The following is a 19,583-nucleotide window of genomic DNA, read 5'->3' as shown; positions in this document are numbered from 1 at the left end:
AATCAGTTTAAAATAAAACATAAACGGAAAAGGACTATTCTACCTGTTTTCAAAACAGGTGCTAGTAAACACAGGGATCAGAATGAGTATGATGAACAGCAGGAAAAACACTAATTTCTATTAGTTCAGCTCTGTCTCTAGAAATGATATTAAGTGTATGTGATGGAGGAGGGGGTGGGGAGGCAATATATTTTATATATACATAAGTATATACATATATTTGATATATATATTTCCTCTCCCCCCCACCATGGCACTTCCATTAATAATCAGGAGTATCTATAGTCTGGATGAATTAACCTCATTCAGAAAATAGTCTTAAGAAAAACAAATCTACCTTTAGCTGTTTTCAGATTTTTAAAAAAGTTTTAACCATTTAATTTTCATTTTTGCAAGAGATATCAATACACAAATTAAAAGAAGTATTTCTTACAAGCAGATAACCTTATAAAAATAATTTTGAATTGAACAGACTTACCTTTATTTCCCAAATAAAGTTTATTTTTTAATATATATTAAAGCTACTAGGGAAGAATGGGAGTTAGAAGAGTAAATCAAACAGAAAATGACACGTAACATGAAAAAAATAAGGAGAGGAAAATGACAAAAAGAGAAGTATTCAATATCATGTAAGTAAGATTCCTATGATTTTTTTAAAAATCTGAACACAAGTTAACCAATTGTCCTTTTCTATTTCAAATTATATTTACAGAAAGGATTACCTTGGTGTGCTGCTCTTTTAACTTCATTATTATCCCTGGATCATCTTTTTTGCTAGCCATTAGCAATCTAAACATTTGCTCTCGATACTTGCTCATTATAAGTTCCAAGGCAGACTGATGTTCTTCCAGGGATGTACGTAATTCTATCAAAAACAACAGTATATTTTATTCAAACTTGAGTTCAGGATGTACAAAGTATTCTCTTCCACATTAATCAAAAAAGCAATTTATAAAGGGGGTATTTTAAAAAGAAAATATGACGTACAAAAATCTAGCCACATAGAAATAAAGGATACTGGGGCTTCCCTAGTGGCGCAGTGGTTGAGAGTCCACCTGCCGATGCAGGGGACACGGGTTCGTGCCCCGGTCCGGGAAGATTCCACATGCCACAGAGCGGCTGGGCCCATGAGCCATGGCTGCTGAGCCTGTGCGTCCAGAGCCTGTGCTCCGCAACAGGAGAGGCCACAACAGTAAGAGGCCCGCGTACAGCAAAAAAAAAAAAAAGAAAAAAAGAAAGAAATAAAGGATACCAAATGGAGTCCTTTATTAGTTCTCAAAATGACCATTTTAAGAGAAATAATTTTAACAAATATTTACTGAATAGGACTTAAGTATCAGATCATGCTCTATATTAGGAATACCAAAAGGCCATAAAGCTCAGAGTCTAGTGGAGAAAACAAAACATAAATAATTAAAATACAATGTGGTAAGTGTAGAGTGGTGCTCTATCCAAATACATATAGAAAGTCTGTGAGGAAAAATTGGTGAAAGCTTCACAGAAGTATAGTATTGAGATCAACTTGCATTCCTTGAAATGAAAAATAAATGACAGGGCATTCTAAGCAGGGAGGCATGAAACTGGATGGTGTGTTTGGGAAATCGTTCAGGGTTACAAGAGCAAAGGTTTCACGGAGAAGAGAAGTATGGGAAGAATACAAAAAAGAAGGCTTGGAGTCGACTTTGAAGGACGATGGATAAGCAAATAGTACACAGTGAAGGTTCTCAAGCAAAAGAATAACATAAGCAGATATATTTTTGAAAAATCAATCTGATGCCTGTGTTGAAGATGGACTGGAGGGAAAAGACACTGAAATCAGGGAGACCAATGAGGACAGTTCAGGCAAGAGACTATGAACACCTAAGTTGTGGGCCAAAGTGGTGGGACTGCCGAGAATGAAACGGAGTTATTTCATAGGTAATGACAATGGTGCAAACTGGATACTGAGGGTGAGAGTCTTAAGATCCAAGTAAGGTAGACATTCATATGTAGGACAGGATAAAGAGCAATAAATATCCTCTCTATCTGGGGAGCTACCTTGATCACACGCCTCTTAATCACCACATCAGAGCCTTCTGCCCTCAGCCGTCTGTGGTTCTGCTTCTGCATGGGCTCCAACTAACTTCACATAGGAGCAATCTGACTTCAGACTTCTGCCTGGCTTCCGGCTAGCCCCGTGCACCTCTGTCTTCCACCCCTGAGTCACACAGCACAAATGAAATTGCCTTTCATAGCTAAGCTAAAAAAGTTTTATTACTCAGTACTGAGAGTACTGGCTGACACAAGGGGGGAGATGTAGAGTGTCAGGTCCATTAAAAATATGCTATCTTAATCCTCATCCAAATCTGAGACGAGGATATTATCCATTCCATCATGTGGATGGAGAAACTGAGACTCTGCAAAGGAGAAAATATTTCTCCAATTTAATAAAATTCAACTGTAAAAAGAGTGACGTGTGACCCAGCAGAAACAAAAAATAGATGTGTGATAGCAGCAAGAATGGAGAAGAAATGAAGATGGAGTGAGTCAGGAAATGTGTAGGTATGGCTGCTAGTCTGTGGGTGCCTCAACATTCCTTGTTGTTTCCTTCCACATTCCTGAAATAGTTCCTTCACTGCTTTTTCCTCAAAGTTCCAGCTAAGCATGCTGTTTCCTAGTGGAACCCTAAATAATACAGCAGCCGTGTGGTTGACAGGGTCTTGGAGCTCGGTCCTGGTGTCAGGTGGGAGAGCTGAGTTCAGCTGGGAGAGCTGAGTTCAGGACACTGGACCACCAGAGACCTCCCAGCCACACGTAATATCAATTGGCAAGAGCTCTCCCAGAGATCTCCAAACTCAACACTAAGACCCAGCTCCACCCAACAGCCAGCAAGCTCCAGTGCTGCACGCCCCATGCCAAACGACTACCAAGACAGGAACACAGCCCAACCATTAGCAGAGAGGCTGCCTAAAATCATACTAAGTTCACAGACATCCCAAAACACACCACCGGACGTGCCCCTGCCCACCAGAAAGATAAGATCCAGCCCCACCCACCAGAACACAGGAACCAGTCCCCTCCACCAGGAAGCCTACACAACCACTGAACCAACCTCACCCACAGGGGGCAGACACCAGAAACAACGGGAACTATGAACCTGCAGCCTGCAAAAAGGAGACCCCAAAGTTAAACAAAATGAGAAGACAGAGAAATATGCAGCAGAAGGAGCAAGGTAAAAACCCACCAGACCAAACAAATGAAGAGGAACGAGGCAGTCTACCTGAAAAAGAATTCAGAGTTATGATAGTAAACATGATCCAAAATCTTGGAAACAGAATGGAGAAAATACAAGAAACATTTAACAAGGACTAGAAGAACTAAAGAGCAAACAAACAATGATGAACAAAACAATAAATGAAATTAAAAATTCTCTAGAAGGAATCAATAGCAGAATAAGACAGGAGAACGGATAAGTGACCCGGAAAATAAAATAGTGGAAATAACTACCGCAGAGCAGAATAAAGAAAAAAGGATGAAAAGAATTGAGGACAATCTCAGAGACCTCTCTGGGACAACATTAAACACACCAACATTCAAATTATAGGGGTCCCAGAAGCAAAAGAGAAAAAGAAAGGATCTGAGAAAAGATTTGAAGAGACTATAGCTGAAAACTTTCCTAACATAGGAAAGGAAATAATCAAGACCAGGAAGTGCAGAGAGTCCCATACAGGATAAATCCAAGAAGAAACACGCCAAGACACATATCAATCAAACTATCAAAAATTAAATACAAAGAAAAAATATTAAAAGCAACAAGGGAAAAGCAACAAATAACATACAAGGGAATCCCCATAAGGTTAACAGCTGATCCTTCAGCAGAAACCCTGCAAGCCAGAAGGGAGCAGTAGGACATACTTAAACTGATGAAAGGGAAAAACCTACAATCAAGATTACTCTACTCGGCAAGGATCTCATTCAGATTCGAAGGAGAACTTAAAACCTTTACAGACAAGCAAAAGCTAAGAGAATTCAGCACCACCAAACCAGCTTTACAACAAATGCTAAAGGAACTTCTCTAGGCAGGAAACACAAGAGAAGGAAAAGACCTCCAATAAAAAACCCAAAACAATTAAGAAAATGGGATTAGGAACATACATATCGATAATTACCTTAAATGTAAATGCTCCAACCAAAAGACATACACTGGCTGAATGTATACAAAAACAAGACCCATATATATGCTGTCTACAAGAGACCCACTTCAGACCTAGGGACACATACAGACTGAAAGTGAGGGGATGGAAAAAGATATTCCATGCAAATGCAAACCAAAAGACAGCTGGAGTAGCAATTCTCACATCAGACAAAATAGACTTAAAAATAAAGACTGTTAGAAGAGACAAAGAAGGACACTACATAATGATCAAGGGATCGATCCAAGAAGAAGATATAACAATTATAAATATTTATGCACCCAACATAGGAGCACCTCAATACATCAGGCAAATGCTAACAGCCATAAAAGGGGAAATCGACAGTAACACAGTAATAGTAGGGGACTTTAACACCCCACTTTAACCAATGCACAGATAATCCAAAATGAAAATAAATAAGGAAACACAAGCTTTAAATGACACATTAAACAAGATGGACTTAATTGATATTTATAGGACATTCCATCCAAAAACAACAGAATACATGTTCTTCTCAAGTGTTCATGGAACATTCTCCAGTACAAACCATATCTAGGGTCACAAATGAAGCCTTGGTAAATTTAAGAAAACTGAAGTCATATCAAGTATCTTTTCTGACCATAACACTATGAGACTACATATTGATTACAGGAAAAAACTGTAAAAAATACAAACACATGGGGGCCAAACAATACACTATAAATAACCAACAGATCCCTAAAGAAATCAAAGAGGAAATTAAAAATTACCTAGAAACAAATGACAATGAAAATACGATGACCAAAAACCTAGGGATGCAGCAAAACCAGTTCTAAGTGGGAAGTTTGCAGCAATACAATCCTACCTCAAGAAACAAGAAAAATCTCAAATAAACAACCTAACCTTACAACAAAAGCAATTAGAGAAAGAAGAACAAGAAAACGCCCAAAGTTGGCAGAAGGAAAGAAATCATACGGATCATATCAGAAATAAATGAAAAAGAAATGAAGGAAACAATAGCAAGATCAATATAACTAAAAGCTGGTTCGTAAAGAAGATAAATAAAATTGATAAACCATTAGCCAGACTCATCAAGAAAAAAAGGGAGACAAAGCAACAAAATTAGAAATGAAAACGGAGAAGTAACAACTGACACTGCAGAAATACAAAGGATCATGAGAGATTACTACAAGCAACTCTATGCCAATAAAATGGACAACCTGGAAGAAATGGACAAATGCTTAAAAAAGCACAACCTTCCGAGACTGAACCAGGAAGAAATAGAAAATATAAACAGACCGATCACAAGCACTGAAATTGAAACTCTGATTAAAAATCTTCCAACAAACAAAAGCCCAGGACCAGATGGCTTCACAGGCGAATTCTATCCAACATTTAGAGAAGAGCTAACACCCATCCTTCTCAAACTCTTCCAAAATATAGCAGAGGGAGGAACACTCCTAAACTCATTCTACAAAGCCAGCATCACCCTAATACCCAAACCAGACAAAGATGTCACAAAAAAAACTATAGGCCAATATCACTGATGAACATAGATGCAAAAGTCCTCAACAAATACTAGCAAACAGAATCCAACAGCATATTAAAAGGATCATACACCATGATCAAGTGGGGTTTATCCCAGGAATGTAAGGATTCTTCAATATATATTCTGAAGAAAAATTGAAGAAGAATATATTCTTCTTCAATGTGATATACCATATTAACAAATTGAAGGAGAAAAACCATATGATCATCTCAATAGATGCAGAAAAAGCTTTTGACAAAATTCAACACCCATTTATGAAAAAAACTCTCCAGAAAGTAGGCATAGAGGGAACCTACCTCAACATAATAAAGGCCATATATGACAACCCCACAGCCAATATCGTTCTCAGTGGTGAAAACTGAAACCATTTCCACTAAGATCAGGAACAAGACAAGGTTGCTCACTCTCACCACTATTATTCAACATAGTTTTACAAGTTTTAGCCACAGCAATCAGACAAGAAAAAGGAATCCAAATCAGAAAAGAAGTAAAACTGTCACAGTTTGCAGATGACATGACATTATACAGAGAGAATCCTAAAGATGCTACCAGAAAACTACTAGAGCTAATCAATGAATGTGATAAAGTAGCAGGATACAAAGTTAATGCACAGAAATCTCTTACATTCCTATACACTAATGACGAAAAATCTGAAACAGAAATTAGGGAAACACTCCCATTCACCACTGCAACAAAAAGAATAAAATACCTAGGACTAAACCTACCTAAGGAGACAAAAGACCTGTATGCAGAAGACTATAAGACACTGATGAAAGAAATTAAAGACGATACAGATGGAAAGATATACCATGTTCCTGGATTGGAAGAATCAACATTGTGAAAATGACCATACTACCCAAAGCTATCTACAGATTCAAAGCAATCCCTACCAAACTACCAAAGGCATTTTTCACAGAACTAGAACAAAAAATTTCACAATTTGTATGGAAACTCAAAAGACCCCAAATAGCCAAAGCAATCTTGAGAAAGAAAAATGGAGCTGGAGCAATCAGGCTCCCGGACTTCAGACTATACTACAAAGCTACAGTAATGAAGACAGTATGGTACTGGCACAAAAAGAGAAATATAGATCAATGGAACAGGATAGAAAGCCAAGAGGTAAACCCACGCACATATGGTCACCTTATCTTTGATAAAGGAGGCAAGAATGTACAATGGTGAAAAGACAGTCTCTTCAATAAGTGATGCTGGGATAACTGGACAGCTACATGTAAAAGAATGAAATTAGAACACTCCCTAACACCATACACAAAAATAAACTCAAAATGGACTAGAGACCTAAATGTAAGACCGGACACTATAAAACTCTTAGAGGAAAACATAGGAAGAAAAATCTTTGACATAAATCACAGCAAGATCTTTTTTGATCCACCTCCTAGAGTAATGGAAATAAAACCAAAAATAAACAAACGGGACCTAATGAAACTTAAGAGTTTTTGCACAGCAAAGGAAGCTACAAACAAGATGAAAAGAAAACCCTCAGAATGGGAGAAAATATTTGCAAATGAAGCAACTGACAAAGGATTAATCTCCAAAATGTACAAGCAGTTCACACAGCTCAATATTAAAAAAATAAACAACCCAATCCAAAAATGGGCAGAAGGCCTAAATAGGCATTTCTCCAAAGAAGATATACAGATTGCCAACAAACACATGAAAGGATGCTATCACCTCTCACCAGTCAGAATGGCCATCGTCAAAAAATCTACAAACAATAAATGCTGGAGAGGGTTTGGAGAAAAGGAACCCTCTTGCACTGTTGGTGGGAATGTAAATTGATACAGCCACTATGGAGAACAGTATGGAGGTTCCTTAAAAAACTAAAAATAGAACTACCATATGACCCAGCAATCCCACTACTAGGCATATACCCAGAGAAAACCATAATTCAAAAAGACACATGCACCCCAATGTTCATTGCAGCACTGTTTACAATAGCCATACAATGGAAGCAGCCTAGATGTCCATCAACAGAGGAATGGATAAAGAAGATGTGGCACATATATACAATGCAATGTTACTCAGCCATAAAAAGAAACGATACTGAGCTATTTGTAGTGAGGTGGATGGACCTAGAGTCTGTCATACAGAGTGAAGTAAGTCAGAAAGAGAAAAACAAATACCGTATCCTAACAGATATGTATGGAATCTAAAAAAAAAAAAAAAAAAAAATGGTTCCAACTAACCTAGGGGCAGGACAGGAATAAAGACGCAGACGTAGAGGATGGACTTGAGGACATGGGGAGGGGGAAGGGTAAGCTGGGATGAAGTGAGAGAGTGGCAATGACATATATACACTACCAAAAGCAAAATAGATAGCTAGTAGGAAGCAGCTGCATAGCAGAGGGAGATGAGCTCAGTGCTTTGTGACCACCTAGAGGGGTGGGATAGGGAGGATGGGAGTGAGATGCAAGAGGGAGGGGATATGAGGTTATACATATACGTATAGCTGATTCACTGTTATACAGCAGAAACTAACACATTCACTGTTATACAGCAGAAACTAACATTGCAAAGCAATTTTACTCCAATGAAGATGTTTTAAAAAAAAGAGCAATAACTACAATTTAGGCATAATGGACTAGAAATGTCAAAAAGTAACTTTAACTGGCTATTTTCCCATTTTATTTAATTAATTTATTTATTGACCATGCCACACAGCTTGTGGAATCTTAGTTCCCCAAGCAGGTACTGAACCCGGGCCCACGGCAGTGAAAGTGCAGAGTCATAACTGCCGGACCACTAGGGAGTTCCCTTTTTTCCCATTTTAAAAAATAGTAATTGGTCCCAAGTTGATAGTACAGTTGCAGATTAAAGTTCTCTTTTGATTTGCTATACACAGTGATAATATAGCTTGCCTTTGTTCTCTTGTTGCAATTCTCTGATTTGTCTGTTTTCTTGCTGGATACCCATAACTAATGTGGACCGTGGCCGATGTCTTGCAACTTCATTAAGTTCTTGAATTTCTTCTTGATACTAATGAAAAGATTTTTATTAAAATGTAAGAGAAAATATTTGAAAATATGTATCTGATACACACACACACACACACACACACATATATGTATGTTTGATAAAGAACCCTTACAACTCAACAATAAAAGGAAAAATAACTCAATTTAAAAATGGGCAAACAAGTAAGTTCTGAGGATGTAATGTACATCATGGTGTCTAGAGTTAACAATATTGTATTATATACTTGCAAGTTGCCAAGAGAATACATCTTAAATGTATACACACACACACGAACGGTAATTATGTGAGGTGATGGAGGTATTAACTAACCTCATTGTGGTAGGTAATCTTTTCACAAAATATACATATATCAATATATATTGTACACCTTAAGTTACACAATGTTGTATGTCAAGTATATCTCAGTAAAGCTGGAAAAAAATAGGTGAAGGATTTGAAGAGACATTTCTCTAAAGAAAATAAACACATGAAAGATGCTTAACATCATTAGTCATTCAGGAAATACAATTCAGTGTAACAAGGAGATACCACTTCACAACGACTAGGATGAGCTTAATCAAAAAGCAAGTAATAACAAGTGTTGGAGAGGATGTGGAGAAATCACTCCCATATACTGTTCATGGGAATGTAAAATGATATGCCTGCTCTGGAAAACAGTCAGGCAGATGCTCTAAACGTTAAATATAGATTTTTAAGACCCATCCATTCTAATTGAACTAGGTATATACCCAAGAAAATTGAAAACATATGTCCACATAGAAACTTACAAACAACTATTCATAGCAGTATTATACATAATAGCCAAAAAATGAAACAATCCAAAAGTCCATCAACCAATGAACAGATAAACACAATGTGCTGTATCCTTACAATGAATATTATTTAGCAATAAAAAGGAATCAGGTACTGATACATGCTACAACATCGATGAAACCTGAAAACATTACGTTAAAAAAAGTCACAGAAAGCCACATATTGTATGATTCCATTCATATGAAATGTCTAAAATAGGCAAATCCACAGAGACAGACAGATTTGTAGTTTCCAGCGGCCAGGGAAAGGGAGACCTAGGGAGTAGCTACTAATGGATATGGGCTTTTGGGGTAATGAAGCGTTCTCAAACTAGATAGTAATTATGGTTGCACAGCATGTGAATATACTAAAATCCAATGACCTGCACTCTTCAAAAGGGTAAACTTTATGGTATGGTTCTTAACTCTGGTTGTCAACCCCCCTTTTTTACAACTCAATACCAGATATATATGTTCACTGGAATGCATGAATCAAGGTAGACAGGGATGTATGTAATGTGTTTAGGGCAACAGAGTTGCAAAACAAAATAAGTAAACTTCCTTCACTATTTTCAGCAGCTTTGTTAAAAGCAGTAACCCTGGGTTGCTTCCTTTTACAAAAGGGATGATGCATTTCTAGAGTGTAAGCTATGAATATATATTTTCCTCCAGTGATTTCCATCATAATATCAGAGATTTTATAATTCTCTTAGAGTTGAAACTCTTTATCAAAAGAGGGCTTAAAATAGTAGCTCACTGGAAAGTTCTTATATACAACAGTAAGGATAACAAGAAGTGAAGCCCTTTTTATTTCTTCTTTAACTGGCAGCATTAAATGAAAAATAAGGTAGCAAGTACAAATGCAGTAACTGCAAAAGATGGAAACCAGATATTGCTTTGCATCATTTTCAAGAACTATTTTATTGTTAAATAGTGTCACCTAAATACTCTTATAAAGAAAAATATTCCTACATTATAAAAATAGGAGACAGAGCAAAATATGTGTCAATTATATAGTGAAAGATATTATCTGGTCTTTGTCAAATGTATCTAGACCTAAAAAATTCATATATTTTCCAAACTCAAATGTGCATCACTGTCAGGAAAGTGATCAAGTCTATATGTTTTAGAATATATACATATATACATGCCAGTTGAACTTGACAAAATTACATTTTAATCTAAAGTAAACTGAAACACACAAGTCAAGCTACTTTTAAATTTTAGAGAACATTAAAAAATAATAAAATACTAATTAAGCAGAAGTTTACAATTCAAGCAACACATAAATATCAATGACTGCTTCTTTAAAATGGAATCAGCAAGGAAAAACATCAAACCTGCTTCATAGCTTCTACTCGCTTGTTGAGAGCTGTGGTTTGCTCAATCAGAGATTCTGCTGCATCGTCGTGATCTCTCAGTCTTTCAACAAGGGCTTTAGCATCAGCAAGTGCCTTCTCAATTGTGCAACTCATTTCTAAAGGAATATGTATAATTAAAAATGAAAATCAAGATTCAAAACAAAGCTGGCATAGCATCTTATTTTAGTTTCACATTAACACAGATATGCTTAAGCTACATTTGTTACTGGATTGCTCACTGTCTCGGAAGAAAAAACATCTAAGAACATCTGTGGTTTTGATTCTGTTAAGGTAGAACAAACTCAAAAGTGAATTTATAATATTCAAAAAATACAATGCGTATAAATATATATAATTATATAATTACATATATATATATATATACACACACACATATGTGTGTGTGCGATCATACATGTATGATTTGCAGACATAATCAGAATGTATTTAAAACACCCTGAATTTATAGTGGGGAAAAAAAGTACACATCCAATGGATATATTTTATGTTATACAGAAATTGTGCTCTTCATAAGGGCAAACCCTATCAAGTCATTTGTCATTTGTGAAGAAGGTCACTTTATTAGTCTTTATTCTGCAGTCAATGACTGTCAGGTCTCTGACCATAGACCCTTCCTAGCCTCTGCTTGGTCAGGTGACCTGAGACACCATTCACAAATGCACACTACTGACCAGCCAAAGTGGCCTCTCTGTGTCATGCTATGCTCAAGTGTCAACCTCCTTCTGGAGGAACTTTGGCTTCTTATATAAAATTGCATTATAATCCTAACTCTTGCACCTTCCTTAGTGAATGGCAAAGAAAGTTTTAACTTAGAACAACACTGGCCATTGTGGGAAACTTCTGAGGGGTTAAAATCAATAATTAATATACATAAAAGGAACTCAAAAAATTAGGAGGCAAAACATGAAGCAGCCAATAGTTATTGTAGTTTCTTCAACTGGTATGCTGAGACCTCAAAACAAAATTTTAATCTTCAAATAATGTCTCTCAAAAACTTTAACCTTCTGAAACATCATTCTTGAATTGTTCTCTTTCTACTAAGTGTCACCTTACTTTCTATATAAGCTACCCTTTCTTCAAGATTTTCTCAAAAAATAAAATTACACTGTAAAATTACTAGGCCAGAAGCCAGGTCTATAGATATTAAATTAAAACTCAGGTAAAGAACCAAGTTAAGGGCTATAATGAAGGATTTTCATCAAGTTTAGGAAGACAGAAATTTGCTACAGAATGTAGGACAGTTAGATCCTACTGCACTGGACTATAGTTCAGTTAATTATTAGCCCCTCAGATAGAGAAAAATGCAGTAAGTACAAAAGAGATTTAAATAACCCAACTACGTAACATTTTAAAAGAAGGAAAGAAAACACATCAGGCCATTTTAGCAGGCTTTCATTTAAGGTTATATAGCAAAGATTCCAAATTGTAAACTAAATAAAGATGAAAAAACGTTCAACAGTATTCTTGGTTGTACCCAACAGCTGAAGCAAAGGGTATACTGTCCTGTTATTATAAACAGGTTTAAAGCTGAATAAAAAGATTTAATCAAAATAAATTAAAATGTAAAACTGCCAATCTAGAAAATATTCATGACTAGACATTTCCAGAGAGCTTTAAGAATTAAGCTGGAAACTAATATAATTTCTGTCTCTCTAGATAAAACAACCAAAAGATTTGTCCTCTAATATCTAGGAGATTTAGATAAGCGTACTTCAAAATACAAGCAAAAGGGCAATTAAAGGAACCAATGGCTCGTACTGGCTAAAACACAAAAGGACAGCCATTCAAAATCTATCTAAGATGCTGCTCCAAGGGAGACATTAGTCTCCAATAATGCCTTGCCCTTCCTCTAAACTTCCAAGGGGAATAATCTAAAATTATAGATAGGGGCTTCCCTGGTGGCGCAGTGGTTGAGAGTCCGCCTGCCGATGCAGGGGACATGGGTTTGTGCCCCGGTCCGGGAAGATCCCACATGCCGCGGAGCGGCTGGGCCCGTGAGCCATGGCCGCTGAGCCTGCGCGTCCAGAGCCTGTGCTCCGCAACGGGAGAGGCCACAACAGTGAGAGGCCCGCATACCGCAAAAAAAAAATAATAAAAAAATAAAATTATAGATAGGTAATAGTATGGCTTTCCTATTTATGTGGGAGTTACTATATCTCCATATCTCCCATCAATCCCACTACTATAGAACAGCAGATTCTTCACAGTAAAATTTTAAAGTTATTTGTGGGAAAAAAAAATTAAAAAGAGAAAAAAATATTTGTCTTATAGTAAAAATAACTGGTTGTAATAGATGGTGAAAGAAATTAAAAAAAAGTCTAGAGAAAGTTATAAAAGATCTTAGAGAAGTAAAGTTTATCTTGATTTAATAGAACAAGTCAAGTATGAGGAACCTCTGACAGTCCTAGGTTCCAACCTAGGATATTGTTAAATGATACTGTTGGGACTACTATGAGAAGAATACCTCTTTATGCTTTGTAACAACATGACATCTACAAACAATAGATAGGATGCGTTTCCAAATAAAATGCACTAAAGTTCCTATATATGATCAGATGATAGGTGATCTAGACATGAGAATACCTATACTGTGTGTAATTCAATAAGTTGCCCTCTCCCCAAAAGCCATGCTCCCAGAATTCTCTGGGCGAAGGAATCTACAGAGCCCTGAAACTAGATGGAATCTTTCCAGATAATCATGAATCTTTCTTTTTGAAATACGGAAAAGTTGGGACTTCCCTGGTGGTCCAGTGGTTAAGACTTCATGCTCCCAATGCAGGGGGCCCAGGTTCAATCCCTGGTCAGGGAACCAGATCCTGCAATGCCACAACTAAAGATCCCGCATGCTGCAACAAAGACCCTGTGTGCTGAAACAAAGACCCTGCATAGCCAAATAAATAATAAATAAATAAATATTTTTTTTAAAAAAAGGAATATGAAAAAGTTAAGCTGTGTTCTGGGGGTATCAACTTGACAACATGGCACCAAAGACCCACTGCCTATTAAATCCTATGCTTTGATTCAGTAGCTAAGGCTCACCCTCCTTGCCTCAGAGCAATCACAGGCCTCAACTAAATTAGTCAAGCACCTTCAGAGTTTATACTAGGTCTTTATACCTGATGTTCCCATATGTAGTAAATCTCAACTGCTAAATGAAAGCACCCTAAAATCATCTACTAGTGGAATAATTATGAAATGTTTTTACTTTCTCCACTTCATATTACCATCTTCTGGTACAAAACTCACTCCAACAATCATACCTACTGGAAGAAAATCTCGTGACTGTGTTCCCATGATTCAAGGAGTGTCCAAGCCCAAAGCAAAGCCTTTGACTTCTCTAGCACCAAATCCCGACTTTACTGTTTGTTAACAGGTTTTACATCAAACATGAAAAGTGACGTGCATCAGGCTTGATACGTAACAGGCACTTCAGTCATGCTGATAAAATTCAATTTCTTACCAGAAGCCAAACTGATCAAATGACTTAACTGTGGCCTTCTAAGATAGAGCAACTCGTTAAAATGAAAGAGCAAATATATACACTAATAGCTGAATTGTTTTTGGAATAATTCACTTCTTTAAAGGCTGCAAGGAAGTTCCTCAGATATCCTTTAAAAAACAACAAATATATTAACTACCTGATGGCTTGATGCTACCTAAAATAATAAGGTAGAGATGCACAGTAAAAAAAAAAAAGATTCTAAAGCTAGTATCGTATATTACAGATACTATTGAACTACTTTAAAGTACATAGTTATAAAAACATTACTTTTACTAAAAGTCCTATGCAAGGGTTTCACGTAAAACAATAAAATCTTAAGAAATCCATGGAGAAGTCAAAGATTCCATCACAGACACACAAAATCTGGCCTGCCAAATTCCAGAAAGAAACATGGGATGATCAGGTTATAAAATCCATGAGTATAAGAGCTGACATAATCAGGATGGCTACCTGATAGCACCAGACAAAACCGCGAATGAACACTAACTCATTCCAGTAGAAAAAGATTAGCCACAATATTAAACACTGATGGGAAAATTGCTTGGATGGCGGAGGATATGGTCCAGTACACACCTTATTTGTAAATAAATGTATCCGGAAGAACTGTAAAGGTGAAGCGAGGACTAAAACCATTCCTAAAGGACGTTTTGAACATCTCCAAGTGGATTTTATAGGGTTGCCTCTCTCTATGGTTTAGGACTACATAACATTCCTAAATATACAAGTAATGTATTAATAATAGTATATTTATTTATGTTACAGATGGATTTTTAAAGTCCCCTACTGAAAAGCCATAATACTCACAATGGTTAATATACTATTATATTTTGTGTCCTTCCAAGAATATTCTAACTTGTCAATCAGGTAAAATAGAAACATTTAACTGGATCAGTTATTCATGAATTTAAATTATGCAACACTTTGCCTCTTTCTCAGAAATCTTTCTGCTTGTATCATTCTCAGTCCTCAGCAAACCCAAAACAGGATAAATCCAAGAAGGTCCAAGCTCAGACACATCATAATCAAATTTCTGAAAATGAAAGACAAAGAAAAAATCCTGAAAGCAGCCAGAGAAAAATAACGTATTACTTACAGAGAACCAATATTTTGAATGACTATAGATTTTTCATCAGAAATCAGGAAGGCCAGTTAAAAGCACTGAAGAACGGAACTCTCAACCCATAATTCTATATCCAGTGAAAATATCCTTCATATATGAAGGTAAAATAAAAATCATTCTCAGAGGAAGAAAAACAGAATCCATTTCTAGATTTGTTCTAAAGGAAATTCTTCAGAGGGAAGCAAAATGATAGCAGAAGGAAACTTAGAGTATCAGGAATAAAGGAAGAGCAAGAGAAATCATAAATATCTTGATAAAAATAATAGACTATTCTCTTTTTGAGTGCTTTAAAATGTCTGATATTTGAAAATAAAAGCTATAACTTTTGTGATGGAATTTTCAATTTATGTAGATGTAATATATAACTACAACATTAACGGGGAGGGTTAATGTTGAAATGATAAAATGTCAATTGTAAACAAACATATATGTTGTAATACTAGAGAAATCCCTAAAAAAAAGCAGTATGGAGATAAGAGTCAAAATCATAACAGATGAATTAAAATGAATAAAAAGTTTTAATAACCCAAAAGAAGGAGAAAAGGGGAAAGGAAAGAACAAAACACTGAGGGTACAAACAGAAAACAAATAAGATGGTGGATCTAAATACAAACATATTAATAACTACACTAAATATAAATGTTCTAAACACATTAGAACATGCAGTCTGATAATCTAACTCTTTAATTAGGATTTAAAACAGGACCCAGGGGCTTCCCCGGTGGTGCAGTGGTTGACAGCCGTTCGTGCCCCGGTCCGGGAAGATCCCACATGCCGTGGAGTGGCTGGGCCCGTGAGCCATGGCCGCTGAGCCTGCGCGTCCATAGCCTGTGCTCTGCAATGGGAGAGGTACCAACGGTGAGAGGCCCGCGTACAGCAAAAAAAACCCCACAGGACCCAATTATATGTTGTCTACACGAAACTCACTTCAAATATGATATAGGTAGGTTAAAAGTAAAAGGATGGAAAGAGACACTTTCTATATAAACTCCAATCAAAATAACACCAGTGTAGTAATAATAAGTACACGAAAAGGTGCTCAACATGATTAGCCATCAGGGAACTGCAAATCAAAATAACAGGATTCTACTTCATATCTACTAGGCTGGCTATATAATAAAAAAGATAGTAAGTGTTGGCTAGGATGTAGAGAATTTGGAGCTTTCATGGACTGCTGGTTGGAATGTAAAATGGTGCAGCCACTTTGGAAACCAGTCTGGCAGTTCCTCAAAAGGTTAAGCACATTATCTAGCAATTCCCCTCCTAGGTACACACCTAGAAAATGAAAACATGTCCTTGCAGAAAATTGTACATGAATGTTCATAGCAACGCTATTCATAATAGTTCCAAAGTAGAAATAGCCCAAATGTCCAACAACTGAAAAATGAATAAATAAAATGTGATACAGTGAGTATTTTTTGACCCAAAAAAAAGAGGAATGATGTACTGACATAAGCTACAAAATGGATGAAACTTGAAAAATTATGCTAAGTGAAAGAAGCCGGTCACAAAGGAGCACATATTTTGATTCCATTTACATGAAATGTCCACAAGATGCATGTTCATATAGGCAGAAAGTAGATTAGTGATTTGTCTAGGGTCAAAGGGAGAGGGGGAAGGTAAGGGGAATGGGTAGTGACTTAATGGGCATAGATTTTTGGAGTGAAGAAAATATTCTAAAATTGATTGTGGTGATGGTTGCACAACTCTGTGAATATACAAAAAAACCATCAAATTGTACATATTAAATGATGGACTATTATGGTATGTGAAATTGTATCTCAATAAAGGTATATTTTAAAAAGAGAGCTGGTGGCTATATTAATACTAGATGAGGGACTTCCCTGGTGGCACAATGGTTAAGAATCCACCTGCCAATGCAGGGGACACGGGTTCAAGCCCTGGTCCGGGAAGATCCCACGTGCTGCGGAGCAACTAAGCCCATGTGCCACAACTACTGAGCCTGTGCTCTAGAGCCCGTGAGCCACAATTACTGAGCCTGCATGCCACAACTACTGAAGCCCGCACACCTAGAGCCCGTGCTACACAACAAGAGAAGCCCGCACACCTCAACGAAAAGTAGCCCCCGCTCGCTGCAGCTAGAGAAAACCTGCGCACAGCAACAAAGACCCAACGCAGCCAAAATTAAAGAAATAAATATATTTTTAAAAATATACTAGATGAATTAGACTTCAGAGAAAAGAAAATTACCAGGGATAAAAGAGGGGCAATACATAGTTGATAAAAGGGCCAACTCACCAAGAACACATAAGAATCCTAAATGTATATGTACCTAACTAGAGAGCTTCAAAATCAAATAAAAAACTGAAAAAAATAAATAGACATATCCTCACTTACTGCTGAAATCTTCAACACTTTTTTCTCAGTAACTGATGGAACTAGTACACAGAAAATCAGCAACGATATAGAAGAAATGAACAAACTCCATCAACTAAGTAGACTGAATTGATAATTTATAAAACACTATAACCAACAACAGAAGAATACACATTATTTTTAAGTACACATGGGACATTCACTAGGATAGAGTATATCCTGGATCAAAAAACAAACCTTAACAAATTTAAAAGAACTGCAGTCATACAAATTATGTTCTCTGAACATAATGGAATTAAACTAAAATAAATAACAAAGAGACAACAAGAAAATCTCTAAATATTTGGAAATTAAACAACACACATAAGTAATCCATGAGACAAAAAGAAAGTCTTTTTGGAAATTAGAAAAAAATTTTTTTGCGGTACGTGGGCCTCTCACTGTTGTGGCCTCTCCCGTTGCGGAGCACAGGCTCCGGACGCCCAGGCTCAGCGGCCATGGCTCACGGGCCCAGCCGCTCCGCGGCATGTGGGATCTTCCCGGACCAGGGCACGAACCCGTGTCCCCTGCATCGGCAGGCGGACTCTCAACCACTGCGCCACCAGGGAAGCCCTAGAAAATATCTTGATCTAAATACAAGATATCAAAATTTTGGCATGCATGTAAAGCAGGAAATTCATACACTAAATGCTTATATAAGAAAACTAGAAAGATATCAAATCAATTATCTAAGCCTCAACCTTATGAAATAAGGAAAAGAAAAGCAAAATAAACACAAACTAAACAGAAAGAAGGAAATAATACAAGAGCAGAAATTAATGAAATTGAAAACAGGAAAACAACAGAAAAAAAAACAATGAAACCAAAAACTAGTTCTTTGTAAAAGCAAAAAAAAGTTGATAAACCTCTAGCGTAACTGACCAAGAAAAAAAAGAGAGAAGACATAAATTACCAATGTCAGGAATGAAAGAAGGGATATCACTGCAGACTCCTAATTCATTAATAGGATAAGTGAATACAATAATAAATTTCATACACATGAATTGGATGAAATGGACAAATTCTTCAAAAACCACAAACTACATAAAGTCATACAAGATGCAACTATTAGTAATAATTATCATAGCTATAACTATTAAATACCTGTAACTATTCTATAGTCCTACAACTATTAAAAACATTCGTAGTTAAAAATCTTCTGCCAAAAATCTCTAGACTCAAGTGGTTTCAATGGCAAATTCAACCAAATAGTCAAAATAATTTTGAAAACAAAATTGGAGAAATCACACTTCTAAATTTTAAGACTTACTATAAAGCTATAGCAGTTAAGATGGCATGGTATTGGCAGAGCCAGTCAGATAAAACAGAACAGAGTCCAGAAATAAGCCCACAGAAACACGACCAACTGATTTTTGAAGAAGGTGCAAAGGCAAGTCAAAGGAGAAAGGATAGTCTTTTCAGCAAATGGTGCTGGGAGACTGGACATCTGCATGCCAACATGTTAACCCTGAAGTAATTCTTACAATTTTCACAAAAATTAACTCCAAATGGACCACAGATCTAAATGTAAAATGAAAAATGGTAACGCTTCTAGAAGAAAAAACGGGAGAAAATCTTTGTGACCTGGGGTTAAGCAAACACTTTTTAGACATGATACCAAAAGCTTGATTCAAAAAAGGAAAATTCAATAAACTGGACGTCATCAAAATTAGAAACTTTTGCTCTGGGAAACACTGTTAAGACAGTCTGAAAAG

General features: G+C 36.5%; 1 protein-coding gene across 6 annotated transcripts in view; it reads right to left on the bottom strand.

Moving 5' to 3' along the window:
* The window catches only part of FGFR1OP2 (FGFR1 oncogene partner 2), a 32,834-nt gene that overhangs the window by 8,042 nt on the left and 5,209 nt on the right, over positions 1-19,583 (bottom strand). For 4 of the 6 annotated variants that reach the window (XR_016394807.1, XM_089919980.1, XM_022577819.3 and 1 more), the window contains 3 exons: positions 10,829-10,965; positions 8,580-8,697; positions 723-865 (listed from right to left, as the gene is read on the bottom strand). Coding sequence is in view for 5 of the 6 variants with exons in the window: in XM_089919980.1 (XP_089776106.1) it covers positions 723-865; positions 8,580-8,697; positions 10,829-10,963 (396 nt within the window). In the remaining variant the exon portion in view is untranslated. Of the gene's footprint in view, positions 1-722; positions 866-8,579; positions 8,698-10,828; positions 10,966-15,176; positions 15,276-15,297; positions 15,403-19,583 lie in introns of those variants that run through there. The other 2 variants (XM_089919978.1, XM_089919979.1) reach the window with 2 other exon arrangements.

Source organism: Delphinapterus leucas, chromosome 11 (genome assembly GCF_059928025.1).
Source record: "Delphinapterus leucas isolate spDelLeu-1000000601 "Yukka" chromosome 11, BTC_Dleu_Yukka2, whole genome shotgun sequence".
NCBI lineage: Eukaryota > Metazoa > Chordata > Mammalia > Artiodactyla > Monodontidae > Delphinapterus > Delphinapterus leucas.
This window is presented reverse-complemented; position numbering and strand designations above follow the sequence as displayed.